The sequence below is a fragment of the Centrocercus urophasianus genome, unplaced genomic scaffold, assembly GCF_019232065.1.
Source record: "Centrocercus urophasianus isolate 14NV4802_14NV808 unplaced genomic scaffold, USGS_Curo_1.0 seq_22, whole genome shotgun sequence".
NCBI lineage: Eukaryota > Metazoa > Chordata > Aves > Galliformes > Phasianidae > Centrocercus > Centrocercus urophasianus.
The window spans coordinates 13,290,807-13,315,922 of record NW_024884778.1 but is presented as its reverse complement, the minus strand read 5'-3'; the positions used below and the strand labels follow the sequence as shown (position 1 = coordinate 13,315,922).

General features: G+C 40.6%; 1 protein-coding gene across 1 annotated transcript in view; it reads right to left on the bottom strand.

Annotated features, from left to right (window-relative positions):
* WNK2 (WNK lysine deficient protein kinase 2) overlaps nucleotides 1-25,116 on the bottom strand; it is a 105,778-nt gene that overhangs the window by 34,703 nt on the left and 45,959 nt on the right. The window contains exons 5-13 of the mRNA XM_042823754.1: nucleotides 20,595-20,683; nucleotides 19,744-19,963; nucleotides 17,111-17,399; nucleotides 13,858-14,054; nucleotides 11,116-11,268; nucleotides 7,675-7,863; nucleotides 6,129-6,668; nucleotides 3,363-3,677; nucleotides 243-292 (exon numbers count right to left, since the gene is read on the bottom strand). Of these exons, the coding sequence (XP_042679688.1) occupies nucleotides 243-292; nucleotides 3,363-3,677; nucleotides 6,129-6,668; nucleotides 7,675-7,863; nucleotides 11,116-11,268; nucleotides 13,858-14,054; nucleotides 17,111-17,399; nucleotides 19,744-19,963; nucleotides 20,595-20,683 (2,042 nt within the window). The remainder of the gene's footprint in view (nucleotides 1-242; nucleotides 293-3,362; nucleotides 3,678-6,128; nucleotides 6,669-7,674; nucleotides 7,864-11,115; nucleotides 11,269-13,857; nucleotides 14,055-17,110; nucleotides 17,400-19,743; nucleotides 19,964-20,594; nucleotides 20,684-25,116) is intronic.

Below are 25,116 nucleotides of genomic sequence, written 5' to 3'. Positions count from 1 at the left end.
CCAATTACTCAAGTATAAAATGCCTTTGTACAGATTTAATGGCATCAAAATCAGGGATCATACCACTTGAGTTATTTTAACAGAAATAAATTACTTGCTGAACTGAAATTTGTTGTACATACATCAAGGTTAGGATGCAATACCCCATCCAAAGACCAGGCATTTCAGTTAGCCTTATAAAGACAGAAAATTCACCCTCTAAAAAGAAAACATTTTTTTTGCTGAAATGATTATAATGGTACCTTTCACAGCTCTGTGACAGAGTTTGAAGTTTGTCCTGTATTGCCTGCTCCTAAAACATAAGAAAAAGTCATTTAAGTAAACATGTTGTACTGCCAGACAAAAACACCCTTAAGAAAGGTTTGTTGTTGAGATATTATTAATATCCTAAATCATTCTCTTTAACCTATTCATCAATTTTGAAAATGCCCCATTTCACCCTGCTATCTTCATTTGTGCCCAGACTCTTAGGACACCAGTGCGCCAGCTCCCTTCCCTGCTGCTGCTGCTGCTAAAGCAGAAGAGGCAGTGAAAGAAAAGAAGCGCTCCTCACCACAATGGAAAAGTTTTACTGCAGGACAAATTCACATCAACGCCTGATTCCTTTTTGAATGAACGTAAACTGTACACCAATGTGTTTTATTGCTTTGTATAGTCCCCTGAAATAATATTAGGTATTTTAAGCATGCTTGGCTTATTGTGAGAATTGTGACGAACTTCCAAATAAAAGACAGAAATGCTTTTCTTAAAAATACACTCTTCATATAATGCCCTCTTGGTCTCGACACAACAGAAGTTTACCCTAAAAACTTCCCTGTTCCCTGGTCCAATGCTAGCCCAAGCATCAGCGGTGTTTCACCATGCACAGACCGGATAGGATGATGCCCTGCTACTACAGCCTCATTACATGTATGGGTAACAGATACACACACACCTGTTTGTATATAGCAGTACATGTATGTACACACACATCAGCTTAATAAATATATATAATCATATATATTTATAAACATGTATAACACTCTTCCATAGACACGGTTACAAACAAACCCCTGGACTGACACCACTGTATACTCATACCAGAAGAGTTTTTAACTGTAGTTAAAAGCTTTGAGGTTTAACCAGCCCACACCCCTCATTGCTCATAACGCCACTCACTGCCATGCCAAAATTGACCGCAGTTTCTATAAAACTGCAAAATTAATGAACAGTGAGAACACAGACATAATGTATCTAGATTTTAGTAATGCACTTCATCAAGTGCCTCACAAAATCTCATTTGCCTTATCAATACAAATTGGTTTGGATGTGAGTACTGCGACACAATTTAACAAAAGACAGATAAAAGCTAATGGCAGAGCAGTAACAAAACATGACATTTGGAGTATCTACAGGCATGAAACTCCTCTTTCATCCCAGAAAACCTTAGCAAAATATGTCATAAAATCAGCACGGGGAGTACTTGGACCAATGTGACCTTTGCACAGAGTCACAGTGTGATGCTCATGTGCTTTGCTCAGGAGCCAGCTGTGATGATCAGCACTTACAGCTCTCTACAGCTGCAGGATACCAGCATCTCACATATCAAAGAGCTCCAGAGGCCAGCACCTGCACTCTAGGCTTGGCTCTGACTGGAGATTTCACAGGTGTGAGTAGAGGGAGGGAAGCTTTGAAAGAAATAAATCTGGATATCATATTGTCACTCAAGAATTATTATTTTTTTTTTTAATCACACCTACTCAGTGCCTTTTCTGCATTCCAGGAAAAGAGGACAAAAGTGTGACACTGGATTGATTTCTCAAACTGCGTAAGAGAAGGCACATAACTTACAAGTGAAACATGAGAATGAAGTTAACAAAACGGCCATTATCTGTTCCCAAGGATGCAATAAATTGCCAGGACAGACTCGTGCCGTGGAAGGCACCCATTTCTCACTTAACATGGGATAACTTGCACCCCCCCTACATCATACTGAACCATAGCAATGAAATCTGTTCGTATTTCCAGAAGCTCAAACAGGAGGGGCCCTGCAGGCAAGGCTGTAGCTTTGGCATCAGAATGGATTCTGACAAGAGCTGCGCACACAGAAAATAGGCAGGTTGGAGGAGAAACAGCTGGAGTAAGGGATGGAAGTAGGGACGGAAGTAGAGGATTGAAGGAGTAAGGCCTAGTGTGGTCAGGCTTTACTTATGGACTCCGCACACGAAGCATGAAAGGCGAGTCCTGCTAGTTGTTCTACCTATATCTAACCTACAGTACATACAGAAAGTCACCAGGAAACATCCTATAGCACAGCACGATTAATTTCTGACAAGAACTAGGCTGTCACTGCATAAAAGGGCAGGCAGAATGAGGTATCAGAATCCCGTTTCAGATTTAGTCTCATTCTTATGCTACAGCTTCTGGAAGAGGATTTAACTGGACGTCTAATGGAATTCTTAGGCTGCACTACATAGGAAAGGATCACAACAAAATGCACTGGCTAAAAAAATTAGTTTGAACAGATGTAAATGCTTACTTTGGGAGGAAAAGCCTCAGAACAGAACCTCAAGAGAAAGCAGAAACAGGAGAGCAGAATTGTTGAGGGACATTTCCATTCAGAAATGGAAAACTTATTCACCAAAATCTAAAATGCCAAAACCTTTGTTTTGCTTTGCTTATGGGTATCTATCAAAGAACTGAAGAGAAGGAAACATTCTGTGACATTCTGTCAAGACTGAAGCTTAAACAATCACGGGAGTGGTAAGAAAAGCCAAAAGAGCAGACAGGGCAAGCTGACAGTTTCAAAAGGAAACAAATAAAATCTATCTTGCTTATATGACCATTGAGAATTGGTAATGTTTGTGAGTATTTGGAAAAAAAACAATCCCAGGGCCAGGCTAGAACTCCGGCAATACAGGAATGTACAATACCAGACAAAATACAAATAAGACCCAAACTGCAGGGCACGAAGGGTGAAGAACTGGATTATGAAATAATTTCTTAAGGCAAATGATGATTAGTTGCACAATTGCTTGACACATGTAAAACAAGACTGGACAAAACATGGATGAAACTCTGTAGAACAGCTTCTTACTGACCCACAGCACTCAAAGACAGTCTTTTAAATTCTGTTTGTGCTCAGCTACTGACAAAGAGGTGCTTTGTAGCTGACTTGTCCTGCAGCCTGATCACTTCAAGGAGATGTTTCACAAGCAGTCAGGGTGCAGCACGCTGCTGGAAATGGCCAATTATTTGCTGAGTTAGCATCTAGAGCTGGCTCTCTATCGTGAGAGTGGAGAATCTTCCTAATGAACTAAGCCCACAGGTATACAGGAGGTTAAGGGCAGGCTGGTGAGTGACTGAGGAGGAGACGGCTCTACCTCTTGCGATGTCTCTGCCACCGCCTGCACGGCTGAGCCAGGAGCGGGGAGCTGCTGAGCCAGGGGCTGGGAAAGGTCTGGCTGAAGCTGCAGAACACCCGAAGGCTGTAGAGGCAGACAGTGATCTATGGGCACTGGTGGACTAGCTGTAGCAAGGCTGCCATGAACCTGTGAAATGCTTTCTGGAGCGACGCGGGGAGGCAACAGTTCAGGTTGCAACTGCAAAGGCGGTGACATGACTAGCGAAGGCTGCACTGGGAGTACCGGCACCTGGGCTCCAGTTTCCAAACCATACTGAGTATGTCCAGTAACCTGCTGCAACACAACAGACACCTAATTAAAACACAGCTCTACTTAGCGTGCTCCTGACTTACATATCACAGCGCTGACGTCACTCTGGTTTATGGAAAAAGGGTTTTAAATCTACAGTGAGAATGCATATGTGTGGTCTCTAATTGAAAGGGCAACTGCAGTTAAAGTTGGCTTTAAAATGATCAAATCAAATCAAAGGATTCTTCCTAAACAAGCGTGACAGTGCGTTTATTTAACAAGTGCTACTTAGTTTATAGAAACAAAACCATCTTTCACTAAGAAAGCCAAATCTTAAGTCCAATTTGCTGTTTCCAATATCACAACATACAGAGAAATACATACTTTATCAGTAATTTAAATCAGCACTTTTCAAATCTGTTATACATAAACCACCTGCAGACAAAGGCTATGCAATTAACTCTTTTTATACTGAACATATGCAGTGTCTTGCAGAACACACTGTCTTCCACTTGAACATTTCAAACCAAATTTCAGTCTTGGCACACTAAACATTGAGGTCCTGATCCTGCAAACGCTTCCTTGTGTAACTTTGCACTGAGGAAGTTTCATTTATCTCAGTGGATTTCTTCAGTGCATTAAAATAACCTGTGTGCTTGAACACTTTGTGGGAACAGGACCTATGTGATTAGATGCCTTAGAGACTGTGTTGTTATTCTGCATAACAGTTCTGTGAGTTGTATATTTAAGAACAGAACATTCTCCTTTTAGGAACTTTGTGTATTTTTCCAAGGGGACCAAGCTCATAGGAAGAGGAAAAAAGGAAAGAAGAATTAGGGAAGAAAGAAAATTTTTCAGAACTAGGTAAAACTGCATGACTTGTTTGAGGAGTATCTACCATCACCTGGAGATTCAGAGCATTGGATAACAAAAATAAATAAGTAAATCAGGACTCAAATGAGAATTAGGGCTCACAGTTTCATCGCAGTGTGCTCTGTGCAGAATGTAGGTAGGAGCTCACATTATTATCCCAGGTTTTAAGTGGATAAAAATAAAGATGCAGTGGGCCTTGCAACACACAACTGTTACAAGATTGCCTAAGTGGAGGTTTTTAGAACAGTAACTGCAGTGTATGGAGCAGAAGAACAGTGACAACTTTTTTTTTCATCTTTATGTAACTCAAATAATTCACAAAATGCCTCAAAGTATAATTTACCTGAGTATAACTGAACACAGAGATGTTTGAAATCAACTGCAAATATAGCTCTGTGTAGGAATGCCTCTGTTTACAGAAATGCTTCCTATGCAAAGCGTTTTAAAAGATAGAACGGTGTATTTTTGAATACCCCTATGTTCTTGTCTGGCTTTTTTATACTATTTTTTAAATCCTGAAAAGTATAATTTTTGTGTTTCGTGTGTGTTGTGAAGTTTTGTGTGTACGTATTTGGTCTGCTTCTGGTGTTGGCCATGCCCAACTCAGTTCTTTCTAAAGGCATTGGAAAAGCTGTGGCTAATGAGCTCAATGGGAACTGCCTCTGGCTCCACATTGCCTACACTCCTACAAACAATATTTCTGTACCAAATATATGGCTGGAGACAAATTTTAAAATGATGCATTGCTTTGAAGATGCCATGACACGGCAGGTTGAAATGGGACGTTATGAATTTTAATCAGCGTGTTACAACAAAGTGATGTGGTAGAGCAGAAATTTTCAAGAACACTATTATTAACAGATTTACTGCCCTCTCCTGCTTGGGTCAGGCTGCATTTCATGTTGTCATATCACAGATGTGGCAATGGAAATGTTTACAGACTCTTAACAAGCCCTGAATCAGCTCATTTGTAAGCAGCGCTAACATCTGAAGCTTCATGTTATGCTTCATTTCCTTTAAGGGGGAGAAAGGGTCTGCGGCTTGCGTTTGTTCCCATCTGATAAACCTCTTCCATAGAGTTTTCTGGAGTTGTTATCAAATGGTCATTTTTCTTGGCTTTACAAAGCAAACTTCTAAAGCAGTTCTATGTCAAAACAGCTCTCAGTTCAGTTGCTCCTGCCAGCTCATCCGTATTTTGCCATCTGTATACAATGCCCCTGCACCGCGAGCGTACCGGCACAAAGACATTAGCATCACCAGTGCCATGCAGCTACTGCCAGGGCTTAGTCACTCCTCCTGCCCCAGGAGAACCACAGCTCACATTTCCCCGCCACTCTGTTGTAACTGAGATGGGAGAGGGAAGACGGAATTCAGAAGTGGGTACTTTGCCCACTTTTCAGTCCTTACACCCACAACATCCACCTGCCCCCACGTAAAGACCTCAGCGCTTCACACGAGTTCAGTTCTAGCAATCACCTCCAGAACCAAGGACAAAGAGTTAACAAAACATCTTAATGCAGGAAACCAATCTCCCAATTGCATTTAGAGTGGAACGAGCCCCCAGAACGTTCAACAGCCACCCTACAGCCTAGCACCGACACAGCCCAGCGCCGGGCAGATTACCTGGTTACCGGCCCCAGGGGCAGACAGTGGCTGTTCTGATGGATGAATTACGCCTGGCTGAAGTGACTGAGGAGGTGGAGGTTGCTGCGGCTGGGAAACGGCTTGCGTGCTCTGAGTGTGATGGGGAGAGGGTGCTTCGCTCTGGATTATCTGCTGGAAGGTGGTCGGGTACATCTGCTGCTGGGGCAGCTGGGACACCGCGTGGTGCGGCGGCAGCGCTGGCACTCCTGGCGGAGCCACGGCAAGCAATGGTATTGTAGCAGCCGACATATTTGGCACTATTGTTTGGCAGGGCAAGACCAGAGAAGCCACAGTTGTATGAGGAAGGTTCACTGCTTGCATGGGGAGGGCGGGGGAGTTTGGTGCCATGGGCAAAGTGGGGTTCATGGGGAGGCTCGGCAAAATCACAGCTGGAGCGAAATACTGAGAAGGAGCAGGTATGGGGGGCACGTTTGCAGCAGGTATATCAGAGAGGTTTGGAGGAAGGTTGTCAAGTCCTGCCAGAGGAGTAATTGCAGGAATGACAGGAAACTGAGGCATCTGAAAAAAATATAATATCATATAAATCGCAAGAGCTTTCATTGGTGGTACAAAGCAGTTTCATTTGCCATACAGTGTGCAAAGATCACCTGTGCCATGATAATTATGTCTGTTAATCACTTCCATTTATTTCCTGAGGTTTACAGACAGTAATAAAACCTTAATTATTAAACCATTAGGGGAAAAAAAATAAAATTTCATTTTAAGGGGATATTTTCGGGAGTTTAAAACTATTTCTCATGATAATTTGATAGCCTTCAAGCAACATCCTAGTTAACAAAGAATTGCTTCCATTTTAACAGAAGGGAAATGGAATCAGACCAGACAAAACACTGCACTCTTTCATGCAAAATACAACACCATGATTAAAAATCTTTGTTTTCATATCTGTCTGCATCACAGGCAGCAGGGGAAATGCTGTAAAATGGTTTTTAACACCAAAACCTCCCAGTGACACTGCAGACCATGATAACTATCCCATTATCATGGAAGCAGCTTGCTTCTTCCCCTTGGGATAAGCTGTTTCACATCACAATGGCTGCCACTAGCAAGCACAGCAGCAAACCATTCCAGGCATAAGAAGGGTCCATCCCTACCAATGAACCTTGGAACAGAGCTGGGAGGGAGGTAGAAATTGTGGGGAAGCCAGGAGCTCGAAAACAAAAAAAACGGACAACTTCTCATGCTCTAAAGCCTGGAAGGGGGAAGAGTACACCATGGGGGAAAGTGCAAAAAATATGCAATTATAGCAAATTTGTAACTAACTGGATTATCTCGGCATGGCACAGGATTATTCACAAAGGATATTTTTGGTTTTCAAAACAAAAACATATGACAAAGAAAAGTATTAGGGGAATGTTGAATACCTATGGACTGAATTGCATGCATGCAATATAGCCACACACACACACACAAGAAAAAAACCCAACAACTGCAAATCATGTTAATTATTAGCTAGAAAGCTTTACTCAAACAATGTATTCACACAGTTTTCAAGAGATATTACCTGGGAAGGGGCAACTGGAGGAAGCTGTGGCACAGTTGAAATCTGAAGGGGTTTCAGTGGTGTACTACTGGCTGCCACCTGAGAGGTCTGGGGCTGGTACTGGGGCAGGAGATGGGGGGCAGGCTGGATGGGGCAAACCGGCTGGCTGGCAAGCACCTGCTGCAGAGAAGTTTGCTGTGATATGGGTTGCTGCCAGGAAAGAAAGAAAGAAAGGAAGAACAAAGAAGGTCATAACATGTATATTATGAAGGAATCAGATCACTGGACACAGCCATGCTGCACAGTCAGATCAGAACCAGCACTCAGTAAAAACACTTTATAGAAGGGAAGGGTACTCCTAATTTGAACACTGTACAAGAGCCTGTGTTTAAAACACATTTGAACTTCAGATACATTACCTGAAAAGACAAGCTCTAGCTATTTTGGAAAGGTTATTTTTAATGACTCAATCTTTAAATCCCAGAGATTGTTCTGGTTGGCCTTGTAAAATCCCCACCCACTGGCTTCAAAGAGTCCCACTATGCAGATTACGCCCCGTTAATCTTGGCATTTAAGAGCTGACTATGTAATGCATCAGGCGCTGAAATAGACAACACATTATCTGAGATGTGAACAAAACAGTAATTATCATAAAAGCTCCAGCTAGATCCCAGTTATGTGTAAGGTGCTGCAGTAACAACGTGGCAGCCAAAAAAGTAATTTTACCATTACCTAGGGAATGGCGTTCCACTGGCCTGCCAGATTTCATATAGCATAGCAGGGAAAAAAAAAAAAAAAAAGCTGCATAAAAGCTGAAAATAATCAGCAAAAAAGTTTCACATTTTCTGTGATTCTGACATCTCCTTCTTCACTTCTGTTAACATTGAAAATACTAATATATATATGTATATATATTTTAAATCTTGCTTCAGAAGCATAGTACTGAGGCACCAAGCTGGCTCTGGATATACTTGGACATACATCAATCAGCCCGAGCTCTGCAGCACATAAAATCTAATACCATGCCTGGTGTTCAAAGGTAAGTTCAAAATGAACAGCCAAGCAGCATTATCTTTCATTTTTGCCACTTGTGCTGTAAGTCAGTAGAGCAATATTTTGCTCTGCGCTTTTTCAGCAGCAGGATTTGTCAACCAGAGTTTCTAGATACATTAGTACAATAGAACTGTACATGATGTATCAAGGGAGCCAGATGCCACTTGCCCTTAAGCATCAAAAACTCAGCCACAACTGCTAAGTTTCCAATACTGGGATCAGTGAACAAACAAGCATTCGGCTACTGGCACGCCGTGTCTGGGGCTGAATGCCCTGAATGCCACAAGCAGCACTGGAGGTGGCACTGAACAGGCACTAACCAGCTCTGCACAGCACCAGCTCATCTCCTGCATTATTTCTCAGTCCCAGCAGAGCATTCCTCTCGCACCTCCACGCAGCGTATGCTTGGGCTGATAAATCTCACCAGCACAAAGCCAGCTCAGGTATCTGGGCATCTGCAGCTGGGTTAATCTGCAGCTCAGACAGGCTGCCAGCAGCTAACTGGGAATTGAGTCCACTGATCGCGGCTGCTCGACCTGCCTGCACCCAAGGGGATGCTGAGCAGAAGGCAGAAAAACTGTGCTCACAGAACTGAGGTAACTTCCTAAGGCCTCCACCTTCAGTCTACAAAATGCGTGCAGTCTGGATGAAATGCAGCGAGTGGAAAGAATCCAAACGAACTGCACTAATTCTGGCTTAATCTAACCTCAGTGTTATAAGTAGACAGATACCCAAAATGAAAAAAATAAAATACTGAGGAGATGCAATATTGATCGCCTCCATCTGAGTCATCAGCTTATATTCATAAATGATCAATACATTCCACTGTTTTATAGAGATGAATTTATCACCCTGACTTCATGTACTCGGGCTGAGAAGCCCTACCGTCCTACAAAAACCTGCAGTTCTCTGCTGCTGAGAGTAGAAGGCAGATTCTTCATTCAAAGTAGGTCTTCCTAAATGGAACCAAGAGCGATACTAACATTTAAGAGTTCCTAGAATTGGTAAACGCCAATTATCAAAAGCTGAACAGTCACTGAGCTACTTCTCCCACAGTACTGTGAGATGGACCCAGGGGTGTTCTTACACTGCAAACTGGATGTGTTTTCTTCACGTGTCTCTGCTTCTTTGGACTATCCTGAAAAATTTAAGAATAAAAAACTGCGTAAGTCTAGCCTTGATCTGGGACTGCATCCAGATTTATCCTGAGGGTGATTCCATTTAATGGAACTAATGGCCTCAGGCATGAACTTTGTCCCAGAGCTTACATCAAGGCTATCTTCTATCAGTGTCCAAAGGAAGTATACATGGGCACAAACAGAAAAAGGGAACTATGCAGCCTGACTCACTAGAAAACAGATACAATGACTGCTCTGTCTTTGTTTACTAACAGAGATGGAATTATTTCAAGAAACAGCAATGCTGGGAAGGAAGAGTATATAGAAGAAATTAAGTTAGGTAAATACCCTATCCAAAACTGCATTTGCCAGGGGAACAACGTGTTTCGATCTGTCAGCATAAAGCTTCAGAGGCCACTAGGAAGATCACTGTGATCAGAAACGTCCTCAGTGTGCTTGAGAAAGTGTACAATTTTTGGCACAAAGAACCATATCATCATCACTGTCCATTAGAAAAGAAAAATCTAATGCATCATAAAATTTCACATAAGCAGGCATTTTTCAAGGACACCAAATTACACTGTTTTTATACTGATTCTTTCAGAAGAATAGGGCATGTTAAAAAAAAATTAACACCAACACATTTTGGTAACTAGGAAGGTATGAAGAGACACAGTATGTGCCAGACACAAAACATGCAAGCATTCCCCAGCCTCATCAACAGTTTCTACCCAAGGAAGCCAATGTTTTGCTATGATCACAAAAATGAGCCACAGATCAACTGTTATACGGGTCTGCGGCTACATTTCTTACTGCCTGACATCACCTTCGTACAAGGAAGCAACTGCAACCTTCACAGCTGTCCCTGCTTGAAAGCCATGTTGTGTAAACACTGTTAAGGAACAGGACTTTTTGGGGAATTTGATGATCCAATGTGCATTATTTGGAGACAATTCAGAGAGATTCTTTTCTTAGAAGATTAAGAGATTTGACAGATGCTTCTACCGAATTACAATTAAAAGACCCAAATCAAAAAGCAGCACCCCCAAGTACCTAAAGACAACTGATCCCAACATCAAAGCTGCTTTCTCACCTTTTAGAAGTATTTTGAGCACAAGTTGCCAAACAACGAAGTGAAATTAATAAAAGCCTATTGTAAAAAACAAAACAACAATGAAGTACTATACTGAAAGCAATGTAAGTGCTCAAGAACTCAAACTTATCACAGGCACCGTCTTGAGTAGAGCATGGACAAGGTGTGAGGTGAAGCCCCTGGGCAGCAGCCCCTCACCTGCTGGCTGGCCAGCACCGGCTGCGACTGCCCCAGCTGCATGGAGGCCACGGTGGTCGGCTGCACCACTGGGAACGTCATCGCTGGCTCCTGGTAGTGCTGGGGCCTCTGGGGCACCACCGCAGGTGGAGCCTGAACCACGGGCAGGGCAGGCTGCAGCAAGGAGAAGGCAACGTTAGGGAAAAGAGAAGGCTTCCTGCTGAAGGAGTCCCTGCAACTGCCAAGAGTGTGCATTCCAACTAATGGCCAACTTAATACTTAGGTCAAAACAGAGGAAGACGACATAATGACAACTTATCTGCAAGGAATGGAAAGATCATTAATCTAACAAGGTGGAAAAAAGCTGTCATTCCAAAAGCCAATAAGACAACCACACTGCACTGCATTTCATCTGGAAGCAAGCATGCAAGCCAGTAAAACCACTGAAAGCATATACACAGTGACAGAGGATATATCAACAAGCAGCCACTAATGGAGTAAAGCAGTAACTTCACAAAGATTTTCATTATTTCATAAAGAATCTTCATCTTTGAAAGAAACAAGTAATTTCCTTGAGATGGATGCCACGAAAATAAATACAGAAATGAAAAAAATTAAAACCATGGAGGAAATTAAGACAAAAAAACAGCTTAGGTAAGGCTGGTACCAGTAACAGTTCTGATACTTCAGCTCAGAGTAGGTAAAGATGTTAAAGCTAAGCAGTTTGTCAGACTGATGTTTATAAGCCTGAAACAAAAAAGCTACTTCAGCTCCAGTTCTGAGCTGGTGTTATCTTGATAAATAATCTCCCAGGAAAAACACAATGATAACTCATCTTTCTTACAAAAATCATCAAATTAAGGAAAGCTCCGAGTCAGATTTTTGCCCATGAATAAAAGTTATTATTCTTCCAAAATCTTCCAATAAAGAGAAAGTAATGCATTTATGTCCAAATTAGAGACCTACCAATGAAAAGAATGAATCTGCTCTAAAACAGTATGCTGCACGGCATAATGTAATAATAAAAACAATCTTTAAAAGATGTGCCTTTCGAGGGCTACATTTAGAGCTAAGTTAATGCTTCATGCGAACAAGAAACGAGGAAGGATGTGTCTCGGCAGAAGTATGCACATGGGAAAGGTGGTTTCCACAGTGGAGGGATCTGGCTACGGGTTTTTTCCTTCAGGTAAATGGAGTCATGTTTCAGTGCATTCACAAAATACTGTTCACAATTTCTTGCAGGCATTTTGGAAAACATAAGGTAAAACCAGGGAAAATGAAGCACTCCCAATGTTGGGTAAATCTGGATCAAGCAGGAAACAACCACTGGTCCTGGATTTGACTTTTCTTCTCTTAAGTCAAATAGCATGAGACAAAGAATTAACCTACCACATCATTACTGTCATTTTTACTGGGTAGGCTGCTTCCACTGCTCAGGGTAGCTGCAGTCACCCAATTGCTCTTCTCTGCCAGCAGGGTTTTGCCAGTGCAAGCTTCATGACAGGGCTGGAACAGTCCAGGCATGTTGGCTTCTCCATAATCACAGGATTCAAAAGGCGGAATATTTTCTGCAACTCTTGCAGATCTCATGGGAGAAGAACTGGTCTTCTGGCTAATTATGTATTGTAAAGATTCACGTAACAAAGGCAGGTCTAAACTTCTGCCACACGGCCCGCTGGTTTGGGGGAGAGGTTGAGACACTGACTTGTCTGGGATCCGGCTGCACAGGGAGTGAGCGCATTCAGCAGGCATCAACACTTTTGACGTGTTCTGGTCTTTACCAGACTGAAATAAGCAGGCCAGGCACATCTGACAAGCCTGCTGGAGAAACATCAGCTCGGTGGGGTTTGCTGAGTTCCCGAGTGCCATCAGTGGTGACATGCCTGCTTCCCCTTCCCTGGTCTGCAGGTCAGAGCTCCCTTCCCTTAACTCCTGGGGACAGGACATCGCATCCGGAGCCAAACTCACAACAGAGTCACTGTGGCGACGAAAAGCACATGGAGCATCGCCTGCCATGTGCAGCAAGCGTGGGCTGCAACAGGAACACGGGGCAGCTGCGGCTTCTAAAGGGAACACTGCACTGTGCCTCTCAGCGGGATCACCTGAAGATTTGTGTTCCCTCACGTTTGTTTGTTCTTTCACCAGTAATTCCATTATCTGCTTTTGGTCAAGGTCACAACAGTGTGAAAGCCTGACTGGGCTACCAGTCCTCGATTTCGGAGCCTCAATAATGGAAGTACTTCGCCGTCTCTGTGCAATATTAAATCCAGAGCCAGAAAGGTAGTGAACGGATGTTTGACCTTTGTCACAATGGGGAGAAACATCACACCCAAGAAGGTCTTGAACAAGTGAAGGAGCAATAATGTGTGGCTATATTGACAGTGAATGAAAACAAACAAACGTCCTCAAATTTATGCACAAGCTTAAAAGCAATAAATTAAAAGCTGTAAAAACAGCTACACTGTTACTGCAGCTCAGTGAAAACAGACTGATGAAAAACTCTTTAATTGGGAAAAAAATAAAAAAGACAGCTGCTAGGAAAGCACACCTTAAAAACGGCACAATGAACTAGAAGTACGCTGTCTACTCAATGCACATTTTAGATCAACTAGAGACGTAAGTACTAAGCAAGTATACACTGCTACAAACAAGCGAGAATTATATAAAGCAAGCCCTGCAATCTACACCCACTGAAAACAGCATAAAAGCAGTCATTAAGTATGATCTAGGCTACAGCACAGCTTCGAGAAGCTTTAGACTTACTGCTGAGGGCTGCTGGTAGTGCCCCAGCTGCGGGAGGCTGTGGGGCAGCGCCTGGCCCTCGCTGAGAGGCGGGCTGTACACCCGCTGGATTGCGGGCGGCACGGCGTCGGGCACAGATGAGTAGATGACGCTTTGCTGGCTGCTCTGCGAGTCTGAATAAACAGTGGACCCCTGACCACTGTCGAATGTGCTGTCAGCTGAAAAAAGAATTACATTTCATTTATTTATTTATTTATTTATTTTGAGCTCAGCAACTTAAAGTGTTCAAGTAATGATTTCGGAGCAAGGTCAGCATTTGTTTATGTAATTTGAATTTTACTACCTTAGACCTTGCCATTCTAAAAACACGTTATACAACACAATTGTTATTTTCTACAAAGGGCACGTACTGCTCCTTCTAAGCCAAACCCCAAGAGTAATCCTCATGGATTTCTGTGCACAATGATATTTTAAGCACACTGATATTTCCTTTAAAGGGCGCGCGTATGGTTGATAGCAAGAATTGCAGACCTTCATGGATTTTCTAGGATAAAAGGATAGAAAACTCCCATTGTAATGTTCACAGCAGATTGTGGCATCCTGGAGTCAGTTCTTCTAGAGAAGCACTGATTTTAGCACCTTTTTGACCAGTGGCGTAGAAAAATACACAACCTTTTATATGCTTTGCATTAGCTCCTCAAATAACCACCAACTTGAGTATACAACGATACCTTGAGATGAAGAATAGGTAAAATAATTCCATTGGATTAGGGGAAAAACACACCATGAAGAAGTCACAGGAAAATGTACTATGGATTTTTTGACTGATGTATGTGACAGAAGGTAAAGCAGCATTATTTAAGCAAGCCTATAACATGATGCCCTGCATTAGGCAGCAGCAGCAGTAGGGCAGCTCTCACTGTAAGCAGGCTATGCGGCACTACAAGAACAGATGCTAGAGGAATTATAACCAAAATGCATCCTGATTTTGTAATCTGTAAGTGAAAAGCTTTTAGCCACCTGCGCATAAAAACAAAATCACAGAATGAAATGAAACAGCTACCTCAGTTCAGGTTTGTGATCATTTAAAAGATTAAAGGGCTCTACCAGTGTTTCTCATGCCAACGAACCAGCAGAATCACACAACCTGACACTGGGCAAGCATGGCATCTTCTACTGCAGAAAAATAAATCTTCTAACTGTACCACTGAGCATTACTGGTTTAAAAATATCTTTTTACAGTGTTTGAAGCCTGTGAAGTGCAGGTGCTCAGTATTTGTTCAGTATAAGCTACCAAATTTTTCATGAGAAGAATAACAAAAGACAATTGAGAAGGTAGCTGCAAGCACCCAAAAGGCAAAGAGCTTATAATAGAAATTTGAAACTCAAAGAGAGAACAGTTGTATAGTTAACAAAGAAGGCTTAAGTTACAGATGTGTTTAAATCATCTTTCCACTGTAAGGGGTAGGGATTTCTGCAGCATATACACTTTCACTTTATTACAAACAATTATTCAGGACACCAAGGAAATGAGAAGACTATGGCAGCATAGGATTAATTATTATAAAAGCCGTGAATCTCTTGGTTTTATGAAACAACATGCATTACAGTTCACATTATTAACTTACATTTTTACATCTGATCTCACATTGTTATTTGAATTGGTAGAAAAGTAATTTAGAGAGCTCTTAGGCACTAAGAAACTGTTGAAGACATTTGATAATACCAAATGTTAAAAGCTGAGGAGTAGTAAGTAAATAAAGAAAGAAATTTATATTTACTAAAAAATATTTCTAGTTAACCACCAACAGAACTGTGAGAAGCACAATGTCATTGCACCATCAGAAATAAGGAATAATAATCATCGTGCTCCTCAAAGGATTAGCATAAAGTAAGTACATTATCTAAAATAAATGAAATAAGATCAATATGACTTGAGAATAAGCTTTGTAATACTCCAATATTCTTGAGAATTATGCAAATACTGCATTTCTCACATCTGGTAAAGATTTGTTTTCTTGTAGAGGCGTGCTTGGTTGTTCTAGTATTCAAAGCAGGCCTCTGTATGGCAATTTATACAATGCCTGCATTAAAGCAGCAGCTGTCTCTTTGCTAAAGTACCTTGACTTTAAATATGCTTACATAGAAGTCTAGAACAGTAAAACAAAACCATCATAATAATAGTTCAGTAGCAAAATATGTACATCAGATTTTAACCAGAAAAAGTGGCTAAAAAAAACTCTCACAAAAATTCAAATATTCTAATCTAAAATTATCTGGCAATATTTCCTTCAAGATGTTTAAAGGTATAAATAAAGATTTCAGTAGCAGGCAGAACCTGACTTGCTAACAAAGACTGATTTTAGGGGACAGACAAGGCTGAGTTATTTTAGGCAATTATAAACACTGCTTCCTCGTGCCTTGCTGTTTGCTGGAGACAAGTCTGATGCTCAGAAGTGAAACGAAGAAACACAAGCTCTGCAAGGCCAGGTAGTTCCTTACTCCAAGACAGAACAAAACCAGTGCTTGGATTTATAACAGGAGGCATAAACCCACCTGTCTTGAAATAGCCCAGTGATTATTTTCAAACCAACCACCCTCTGAACATGGAGAAGGTAGACAAGCTCAGGATAAAACAGTGAGCCTGGATGGTCAGAGAAAGCACCTGCATGATAACTTAAAAACCCAATAAATGTTGTCAGCCCACAAGGTCTGATATTGTCAAACTAGTCCAAGTTTTTTCCCATAGAAAAGGGAAATCCTGAGTTACACCACATAACATTCAGTGAGCCTTTTTTCTCTGCTCTGGGTCACTGCACAGACTCACAAAACCACCATATAAGCCATCAAGAGTAACATGCAAACGCAAGCAGCTTCAACATCTTCAGGAAGACCTGGCTTTGGATAAACACCCCCACATGCAAACACCACTTGAAAAGGCGAACAATGAACACCACCAGCCACTGCAACCACCTTGGTGCCAGTTCAAGTTCTGCAATTGTTTCACACAAACTCAGTAGCAATTCCACCACCTGTTCCATTTGAAAACATATTTGTCTTTTCTGCATTTATTGCTACTGAAGGAGTTATCTTTAAACAGTACTTTTTCTTGAAACCATTTCTTTCGAGCCTTCTGCACTTGCCGGATTCACTTGATGCCTCTGAGCTAACACGCAAAACCTGCATGGCGTCCAGCTGCTGAGCTCATATACTTGTTCATTTTCATACTGGGACATTCATTATCATGCGTACACAAAGCAAACCTGAGACTTACATGCAACGGATGTGATGCTGGTGGGCAGGTTTTGCTGGAAGGGATGCTGGTCTGCCTCGGGTTCCTCCGACTCGGACAGGATGTGATGGCCCGTGTGGGAAAGGTATGTGACTTGAACCTGCTGTGGAGGCGGCGCCTTCGACTTCTCCAAGCACTCAGAATCTCGGCGTTCCTCCGACTGTATTCTAGGCCAAATTCTCTCTCTTCTCCACAGTATCAATGCTACTCTGTCACGTATTGACTTGGCAACTATCTTGAGATCGTTTTCATGAAAAAATCCAGAGTCAATCTACAGAAGAGGCACAAACTTAGCAAGGCCATGTGTGCACAGCGGTGCACAAGCAGAAACGCACTCGGGTTTTACTGGAATCACTTCCTTATAGAAAGCATTACTTTGAAGAAAAACCCAACATACTCATTGCTCACAAGAACAGGAATTCAAGAGCTTGATGGGCTGTTATTTATTCATTTATTGCGAGGGGGGTTTTTGCTTTTTGGGGGAATTAAAACTTCTTTCCCTAGTGCTTTTAAGAACAAGTAACTTTTATAAGACTTGACTACCTATCTGATTGATTTATTAGCCAGTTAATCTCCGATGATGAGAAGAGAATAAGCTTAATTGAAGTTGGTTTGTTTGGTTTTGTTTTGTTTTGTTACAACTAACAAAATAGTCAAAAGAAAAAAGCATCTTTGAAAAATGGTATTTTGACAACGCAATTGGAGTAAACCTCATTACCTCTACTCAGAATTTATTGCCTTAACCTTTCCAGCATACAGAGTTTCCCAAATTGGTGTGCTTGATAACACTGCAAGTCAATATTTTAACAGAATTTAGACACAAATTAACTTCTAAAACAAAGTCAGTATTGACTTACTTTCATAAAAGATTTTGGCTAAACTCAGACTGCTCACATTTGACTGAAAAGGGGAGCAACATTTCTCAGAATTCAACTCCTCAGAAGATAACATGGAAAATTTGTTTGTATGCTCTTTGCATGAACTTCCTCGTCAGACTCCTACTCTTTGTTAGCCTACTAATGAGCTGCCAGAGAATTGCACGTTAAAATCTGCATCTCCTGAAAGATGCATATTCGACCAATTTATCTACGTGAAGGAAGTCTAGAAGTTCTCATTTTGCTCTTGCCCAAAAACTACAGTTTTACAGCTTATATCTTTTTTATGTGTAAAATCAAATAGGTACAAAGGAGCTTAAAATACACTTTTACAAATGGTTGTGGTATTTTCCACTGCCAATGTGCTCAGACTTTACTGATGCTCCTGAACAGAGGATCTGCAAACTAATGGGTGCGAGTTACTGTATCAATGGACCAAACAGGTCCAGAGAGCCTTGCATGGCATTAACTAAGGGAAACAGTGGATTTTTCTTGGCAAAGCTTAACAGAAAGGAACTAAAAACCTGGCATATCAGCAAGTTTCTACATAACTCCTATTCTGACATCTCTACTTAGAGAATGATCACCATTTAATTAAGACATACTATTTCATCACACAACTGACTGTGAAACATGTTAGGTTCCAAACCCAGCAGCATGTTTGAAGTTTTTTGCCTACACCATTTGGACAAGCTTGGAATATCTGACTACTAAAAACCTATCAATAATGATAAATAATTCCCTGCACTCAAGAGATCTCCTGCATTTTTCACTACCATAGCACACAAAGCAACACGAACTGATGAAAATACATAAATTTGGTGTTTTGCACTTCATTTGGATTAGAAAAAAATATCTATGATTGCTTGTCCCTCTAACAGATTCAAGTTTGAAAGCAATTAATTAATTTGGGTATCACAGTAGTTAGATATCTTGGAAGCATACTTATACTATAAGAATTATTTCCCATGAAAAACAAAATATCACAAGCAGGGTAATCTATGGAAGTTCAGAACTCCAAATACTTCCATAGATATTTAAATACAGATGTAAAATACAACAGTAAGTAACTGTAGTAAAGCAACTTTTAAATGAAGTTCTGTAACAATATATTGGAAAATATATTGGACCTACTGCAAACAAGTAACAGGATGACAGAGGAGCTTGATTTTCTCATTATTTTTGGGATACATGAGATGATGACTCCAAGAATGGTAAGGTGACGTTAGCAAAGTGACTGCTTCCTAAGCAGGAGTGTTGATGACAACATCAATAAACAGGATCCTTTGGGATTTAGGATATAATAATAGGAACACAAGTGCAAGCACAAGAAAATGCAGACCCTTGCCTAAGAGCTTACTTGCTCTTTGCATTCATGACATTAAAAAACCTAAACTGCATTAGATATATTTCAATAGATTTCAGACAAATGTAAAGAGATCAACAGCTAAGATAAACTAGCAAATTAATTTTCAAAATATAGAGTAGAAGAGACTTCTTTGATCCTTGAGTGACTTGCTGTTTTGAAACAGCACTTCATGTATCTGATTCCACATCCTTTTTCAGTTTTTCAGTTTTCCTAGTTCACCCTTTTTGTTCTGGCATTCAATCTCAAGATCAATGCAAACTGCTTAATCTAGAACAGTTTAAACTGAAGTTCCTTTACCAGACTTGCTCCTGCTGTCCTTTGAGATTTATGCACTAATTATACATATATTTGCCAGGAGAAGTTTATTTTACCATTTCTTGTGCAACATCATCAGGAGTTTCCTTCTCCAGATCAAAAGTAAACTCAATGGCTCCATTATCTTTGGGTTTTCCTTTCAGTTTCTTAGGATCTTCTACCCAGAGTCTTAAGGCAATAGAGGATTTCCTACCATGGTCTTCTTCTGCAAGTTCCACCCTTACCCCAGTATCTTCAGCAAAAAAGGCATGGCTTAATAAGTCTTTAATTTCATATCTGCATTGGATATAAAGAACAGTCAAACACTGCAAGTCTTAAGGACATTCTGAGAAACTTGTGACAATAAATTGCTATTAGAGGCAAAAATTTACAGTTTTCTTCGTGCTTATCCATAACTAACTTGTATTCTTAGCAGAAAGAGGCAATATTTCTAGAGTTGCTGAGGATTGCTGTGTTTCCTATTTAACAAAGCTTCTACAATATTCATACATCTTAAACATACTCAGAAATGGAGATTACACCCTCCCTTCATGTTCCTTGAGTATCTGAGCTTAATGAGTTCTAAAACAAGGTTCCCTCTAGACAGTTACCTGAGGTTCCCAGGAACTACATTTCTGAAAGTCAAGATACACACAAGCAGACCAGGAGAGACCAGCATAGAAGAGTAGTTTCTAAAATCAAAGCTGAAAACAAGTCCACAACTTTGCTTTTTTACATAATTCTTTCAACTTGAGAGAAACACAGCAATTGAATTTATTCTATTATCTTCACATTATATGGCAGGAACATAACCATTTGTATTTCCATTCCACTCAGAGGAGACCCAGAATCTAGATTAGGAACCCACACAGTTCCAAAGTCTCTGCATATACATTAATTAAACAAGATTTGACTATGTGATACAAACCTTTCTTCCTTATTTTTGCAAATGCACTCCCCAATTATCTCCTTAATTTCAGGATCTGTAACTTTCTCAAAGCTTGCTGGCTTTATACCCTAAAACAATAGAGGAAAACAATTCAGTTTGAAAAGATATATATATACGTTCTATCTCTTAAGTAAGGATGCTTTTATATACTATGTAGTCAACTCAGCTACTTTGAAGAAGATAGTTTTAATTTAGTATCACTGCATTTTTAACACATTGGCTTGTACGTTACTCAGTCTTACATCACACACACGTCCTTTTTCTTTACAAACAACTGCAGACCTTACTTTTGCATTCTGTGGACTCTGAGGTCATTACTCAAGAAACAGACTTAATACTCAAACAACTAAAAAATTAAAGAAGAGTAATTGCGTTTTTCTTCAAATAAGCAGTTTCAAGAATGAGTTGAAAATACCTTCAAAGACCCATGCAGAAATTCAGATTTCTGTTTCCCATAAACCTCTTGTTTTTCTACATCCCCCAGTACTCTCAATCGCTCCTTTCCCCCACTCAAAACAATCTGAAACAAAGCAGGTTAGAGGGAGAGCATGCCCAACAGTCCTGTGTTGCTCTTGCATTTCCTAAGTATGTTGTCTGAATCTTACTGGAAACAAATGGAAGGACAGGCATAACCTATGAAGAAACTAAGTCGCATTTCCATCAAAAGCTAATTTCTTTTTTCCTGGGAATATGGCTCACTTCTAGATTTGAAAGTGTTAGCCTATGACCGTGTCATTTCAAGGAAAAAAGCCAACTGTTTTGTCACAGAAGAAATCTTACAGAAGCAGAACTACATTCTCCATGTAGGGAGATTTGGCTCTATGTAGATGTAAGAGGAACAATTTGTATTTCTTTCAGGTTAGGTGGGGCTGTTTTAAGAAGACAGAGAGGATTAGAAGAAACACATATACTTGTAGGGTAGTCAAAGGTCACTTTTCCCTACTCTCTAATATTTCAGGACAAATACCTTCACTCAGCAAGATCCTCCTCAGGGTATTGAGCCTCTGAATTACAAAAACACACATCTTACCAACATAAAGAGAGACTGCAGGAGAAGCAGTGTGCAAGTACTCAAACTAAATAGCAGCTTATATATCACGTCATCTCTGCACAATCAAAATGTACTGTAAAAATAATTAGCAAGGAGACCTGGGAAGTTAATGGACACGTCTAGCTGCGTGTTTTCAAAGCTCAGGCTGATGTTTTCCTGATGTGAGGTTGTGGACGGGGAAGAAGGGAGGCTCACTTCAGAAAACAGCAGCCACCCCTCTGTGCCCCTGCCCAGGCAGGAGGAACTACCAGACACCCACCTTTGGTAACATGCAACTCACCTCCATTCCCTTCAGCAGAAGTAGTCATTTACTGTGAATACTTTTCATCTCCACATTCAGTTACAGAGAGTAACAGTGCTAACACTAGAAGTTATCCTTTTTATTTCTGATGTTCAGCTTAAATTGGAAGCAAAAACTCATATTTGAAAATCTCATATACATCTACTAAATCAAGGTATGTATGGACAATAGTTCAGACATGAATTTTGAACGAGGTTTTGCAGTTAGACCCTATTACTTAAGGACTATTACTTGCAGTGAAGTCAATAAGCAGGGAAAAAAAACCAACAAGGAAACATGATTTCCTTTATCTTAATAAAGACAAAATCCAATTAGGCAAATGACTGAATGGGATTTAGACATTGAACTCCATTCAAACCCTTTTAAAGTTTCACCCTGAAAGGACAGTAACTGTGATTGTACAGCAGCAGGCAAAGAAGCCTGAAGCCCTGAGAAGGGCTCACCTATCCCTGTCTTCATTTAAAAGGATCAGCCCTTACTGAATTTGGTCTTGAAGAAATGCCAGGGATGAATTTTGGCAAGGGCTGGTATTTCCCTGTGTATTTCTGAATATTCAAACATCAGATTTTACTTTTACCTCTTTATTGGCATTCTGTTGCCACTTCAGCCTTAGATTTGAGTTTAAAATCAATTCATCTTCACTTCAGGTCAATCTTTACCTTTACACCTTAAAGTTCAGAAGAGTAAAATACGTAATGCATGAATTTTGAAAACCTCACAGAACAGCTGCAGGCTCTGCTTCCTGCTTCTGCCGAGCCACAGAGGTGGTGCCATAAGAAACTATCCTGAGAAGACTGACTGATAGAAGACAGCCAGTTTGCTACAGGAAACCATCTATTTCTGATGTTAATGACACTCATCAGGAAGAATGGACAATAAACATTGTAACGTACTAGAGCTTCATGTTTACTGAAAGACATCCCCCAAATGTACAAAGGTATCAATTTAACTGCAGGAAAAGAAAAAAAGAAAGCATTATAACTAAGAGGCAGAGACAGCTTCCACCACAGCACCTGAGGAGCTTTCAACCCTCTGGAGAAACACACTGCTCCTAGATGTGTGCTCACAGGAGCTGCCAATTGCTTTTTAAAATGGAAGTGTGCCTCATGGGTGTTTTGGCACAACTTGAGCTCATGAGAGGCAGGAACAGTATAAGGCAGGTCACTGTATGCCTCTTGGCTTAATTTTCCAGAATCCACAAACATCCCTTCATTTAAGTGGTCTGATGAACTCCAGCACGGCTAGGATGGAGCAGGGCAGGATGTGTTGGGCAGCTAGGAATTAGGTTTGTCTCAAAACGTTCTTTTGACAGACCTGTGATGTCTGACCCTGATTTTTTTACCTTACAAATCCCTTTCCTTCCTACAAATACCATTAAACTTTCCACTTCTTTTGAATCTGCCGAGCACCTAAGCTACAAATAAATGACTAAAACAAACGAGGACATAAGATGCACAGTGAAGTACTGCACAAAACTGCTTTTCCAAGGCGTTTTCTCAATGCTCATATGTTACAGGATGCTTCAGCTCCTTACTCTTCATTAAAATCTCCAAGGCCATCTCATTGTAATGCTGAAAATCCTCCCCGCAGCACTGTGCCCTAATGCTTACAAGCCTCCCAACAACGGAGGGGGTTGGTGTGAAACACAGGTTTCTAGTTGAAATCAAAGGATCCATCTCATTCATTTATTCAAAAGCCATCTGTCTCCCCTGAGCATTCCCAAGGAAACATGGCACCAAAATTCAAAATATACTAGCTAAGAAAAACTGCACAACTGTCTCAAACAGAAGTAAACTCAACATCCATACTTCTGAAATGGAGGGCTAATTAACTGACATAAGATGGATATGGAGAATTTCATGCAAGTTGTTTAAATACAAAAAAAAGAAATAAAACATACCAAGTCCAAGTCTAAGGATAATCTAAGCAGATTAATTGCAGATCTAAGAAAGTATCTGGAATACACAATTCAGTGATGTTCATAACACTGTCTGATAGGAATTTACCTCATCTGTATAAGCAATACGTAACCTACAAATACAGAGAAAACATTTGATATATTTAAAAAGGAAACAATATGAACATTTAACGAGCTAGACAGAACACTATAGGCATTTGGGTTGTTTTCAAGGGTGAGTTTATGTAGCTAAACCCAACAAGGTAGCCACGAACCCCTAGCAAACACAATTGGCCCACAGTGAATTCTGCAGAGCATCAGTAAAAAAACATTGGTCTGGAGCCTCATGGGAAGGTCACAGGCTCTGATGTTTCATCACTAAATATGCCCATTGTCTACATATAAATCTCTTGGCAGAATGATTAAACACGCAAAAAAAATAATCTGACTAAGAAAAACCATCAAGTTATGCATGAAAAATGAGATTATGGCATCAGAATGAAGGTCACTGCAAATATGCTGACCAGGAAATCTCTTCAAAATTAACTGTAGTAAACGTGGCCTTGACCTGTTGCTTGAAAAACACGTTACATATATCCTCCCACCACACGTAACTGAAATCAGCCAACAAAAGTTTTGCATTTATTATCTCTTGCCTCATTTACTTTGTTGGGTGCAATGCTGCAGTAAGACCTAGTGAGTACAAGATCTTTAACTGCAATTCCCATTTCTCATCGCAGACTCAAACAAGTTTTAGTTCCACTGTCTGTTATTTAGGATGTGACAAAAAACGTAAGAAATCATCAGGAGAGGACCAGAAGAAGGAGATCATTTAAGCATGTTCATTTACACAGCAGATCTCTGGCTGTATGGGTGGAGGGAATGGCTGTAACAACCACACCTGCTCGAGCACAGCAACAAGCCCCTCTGTACGTTTGGGAATCAGCTTGGAAGCGATTGTCGCATCACCCTGGACTATTATATACTTTCACTTGCACATACACAAATAAGAGCGGAAAATTAAAGCAGCGATTGAACTATGAATCTACAGGCAGGGAGCATAAAAGGTGAGCAAAATAAGAAGTATAATGATCTTTCAATATAAATACTTGTAATGTTTAATATCTTACAATAATAATGTTTACAAAAGGTATCTGTTCCCTGTATGAATATGGGTTACCAACGCATGTGACTTTATAAAAGCTATGACTTCAGATGTCCCTTGCAACCTGTTAGCGCACACAGATTTGAT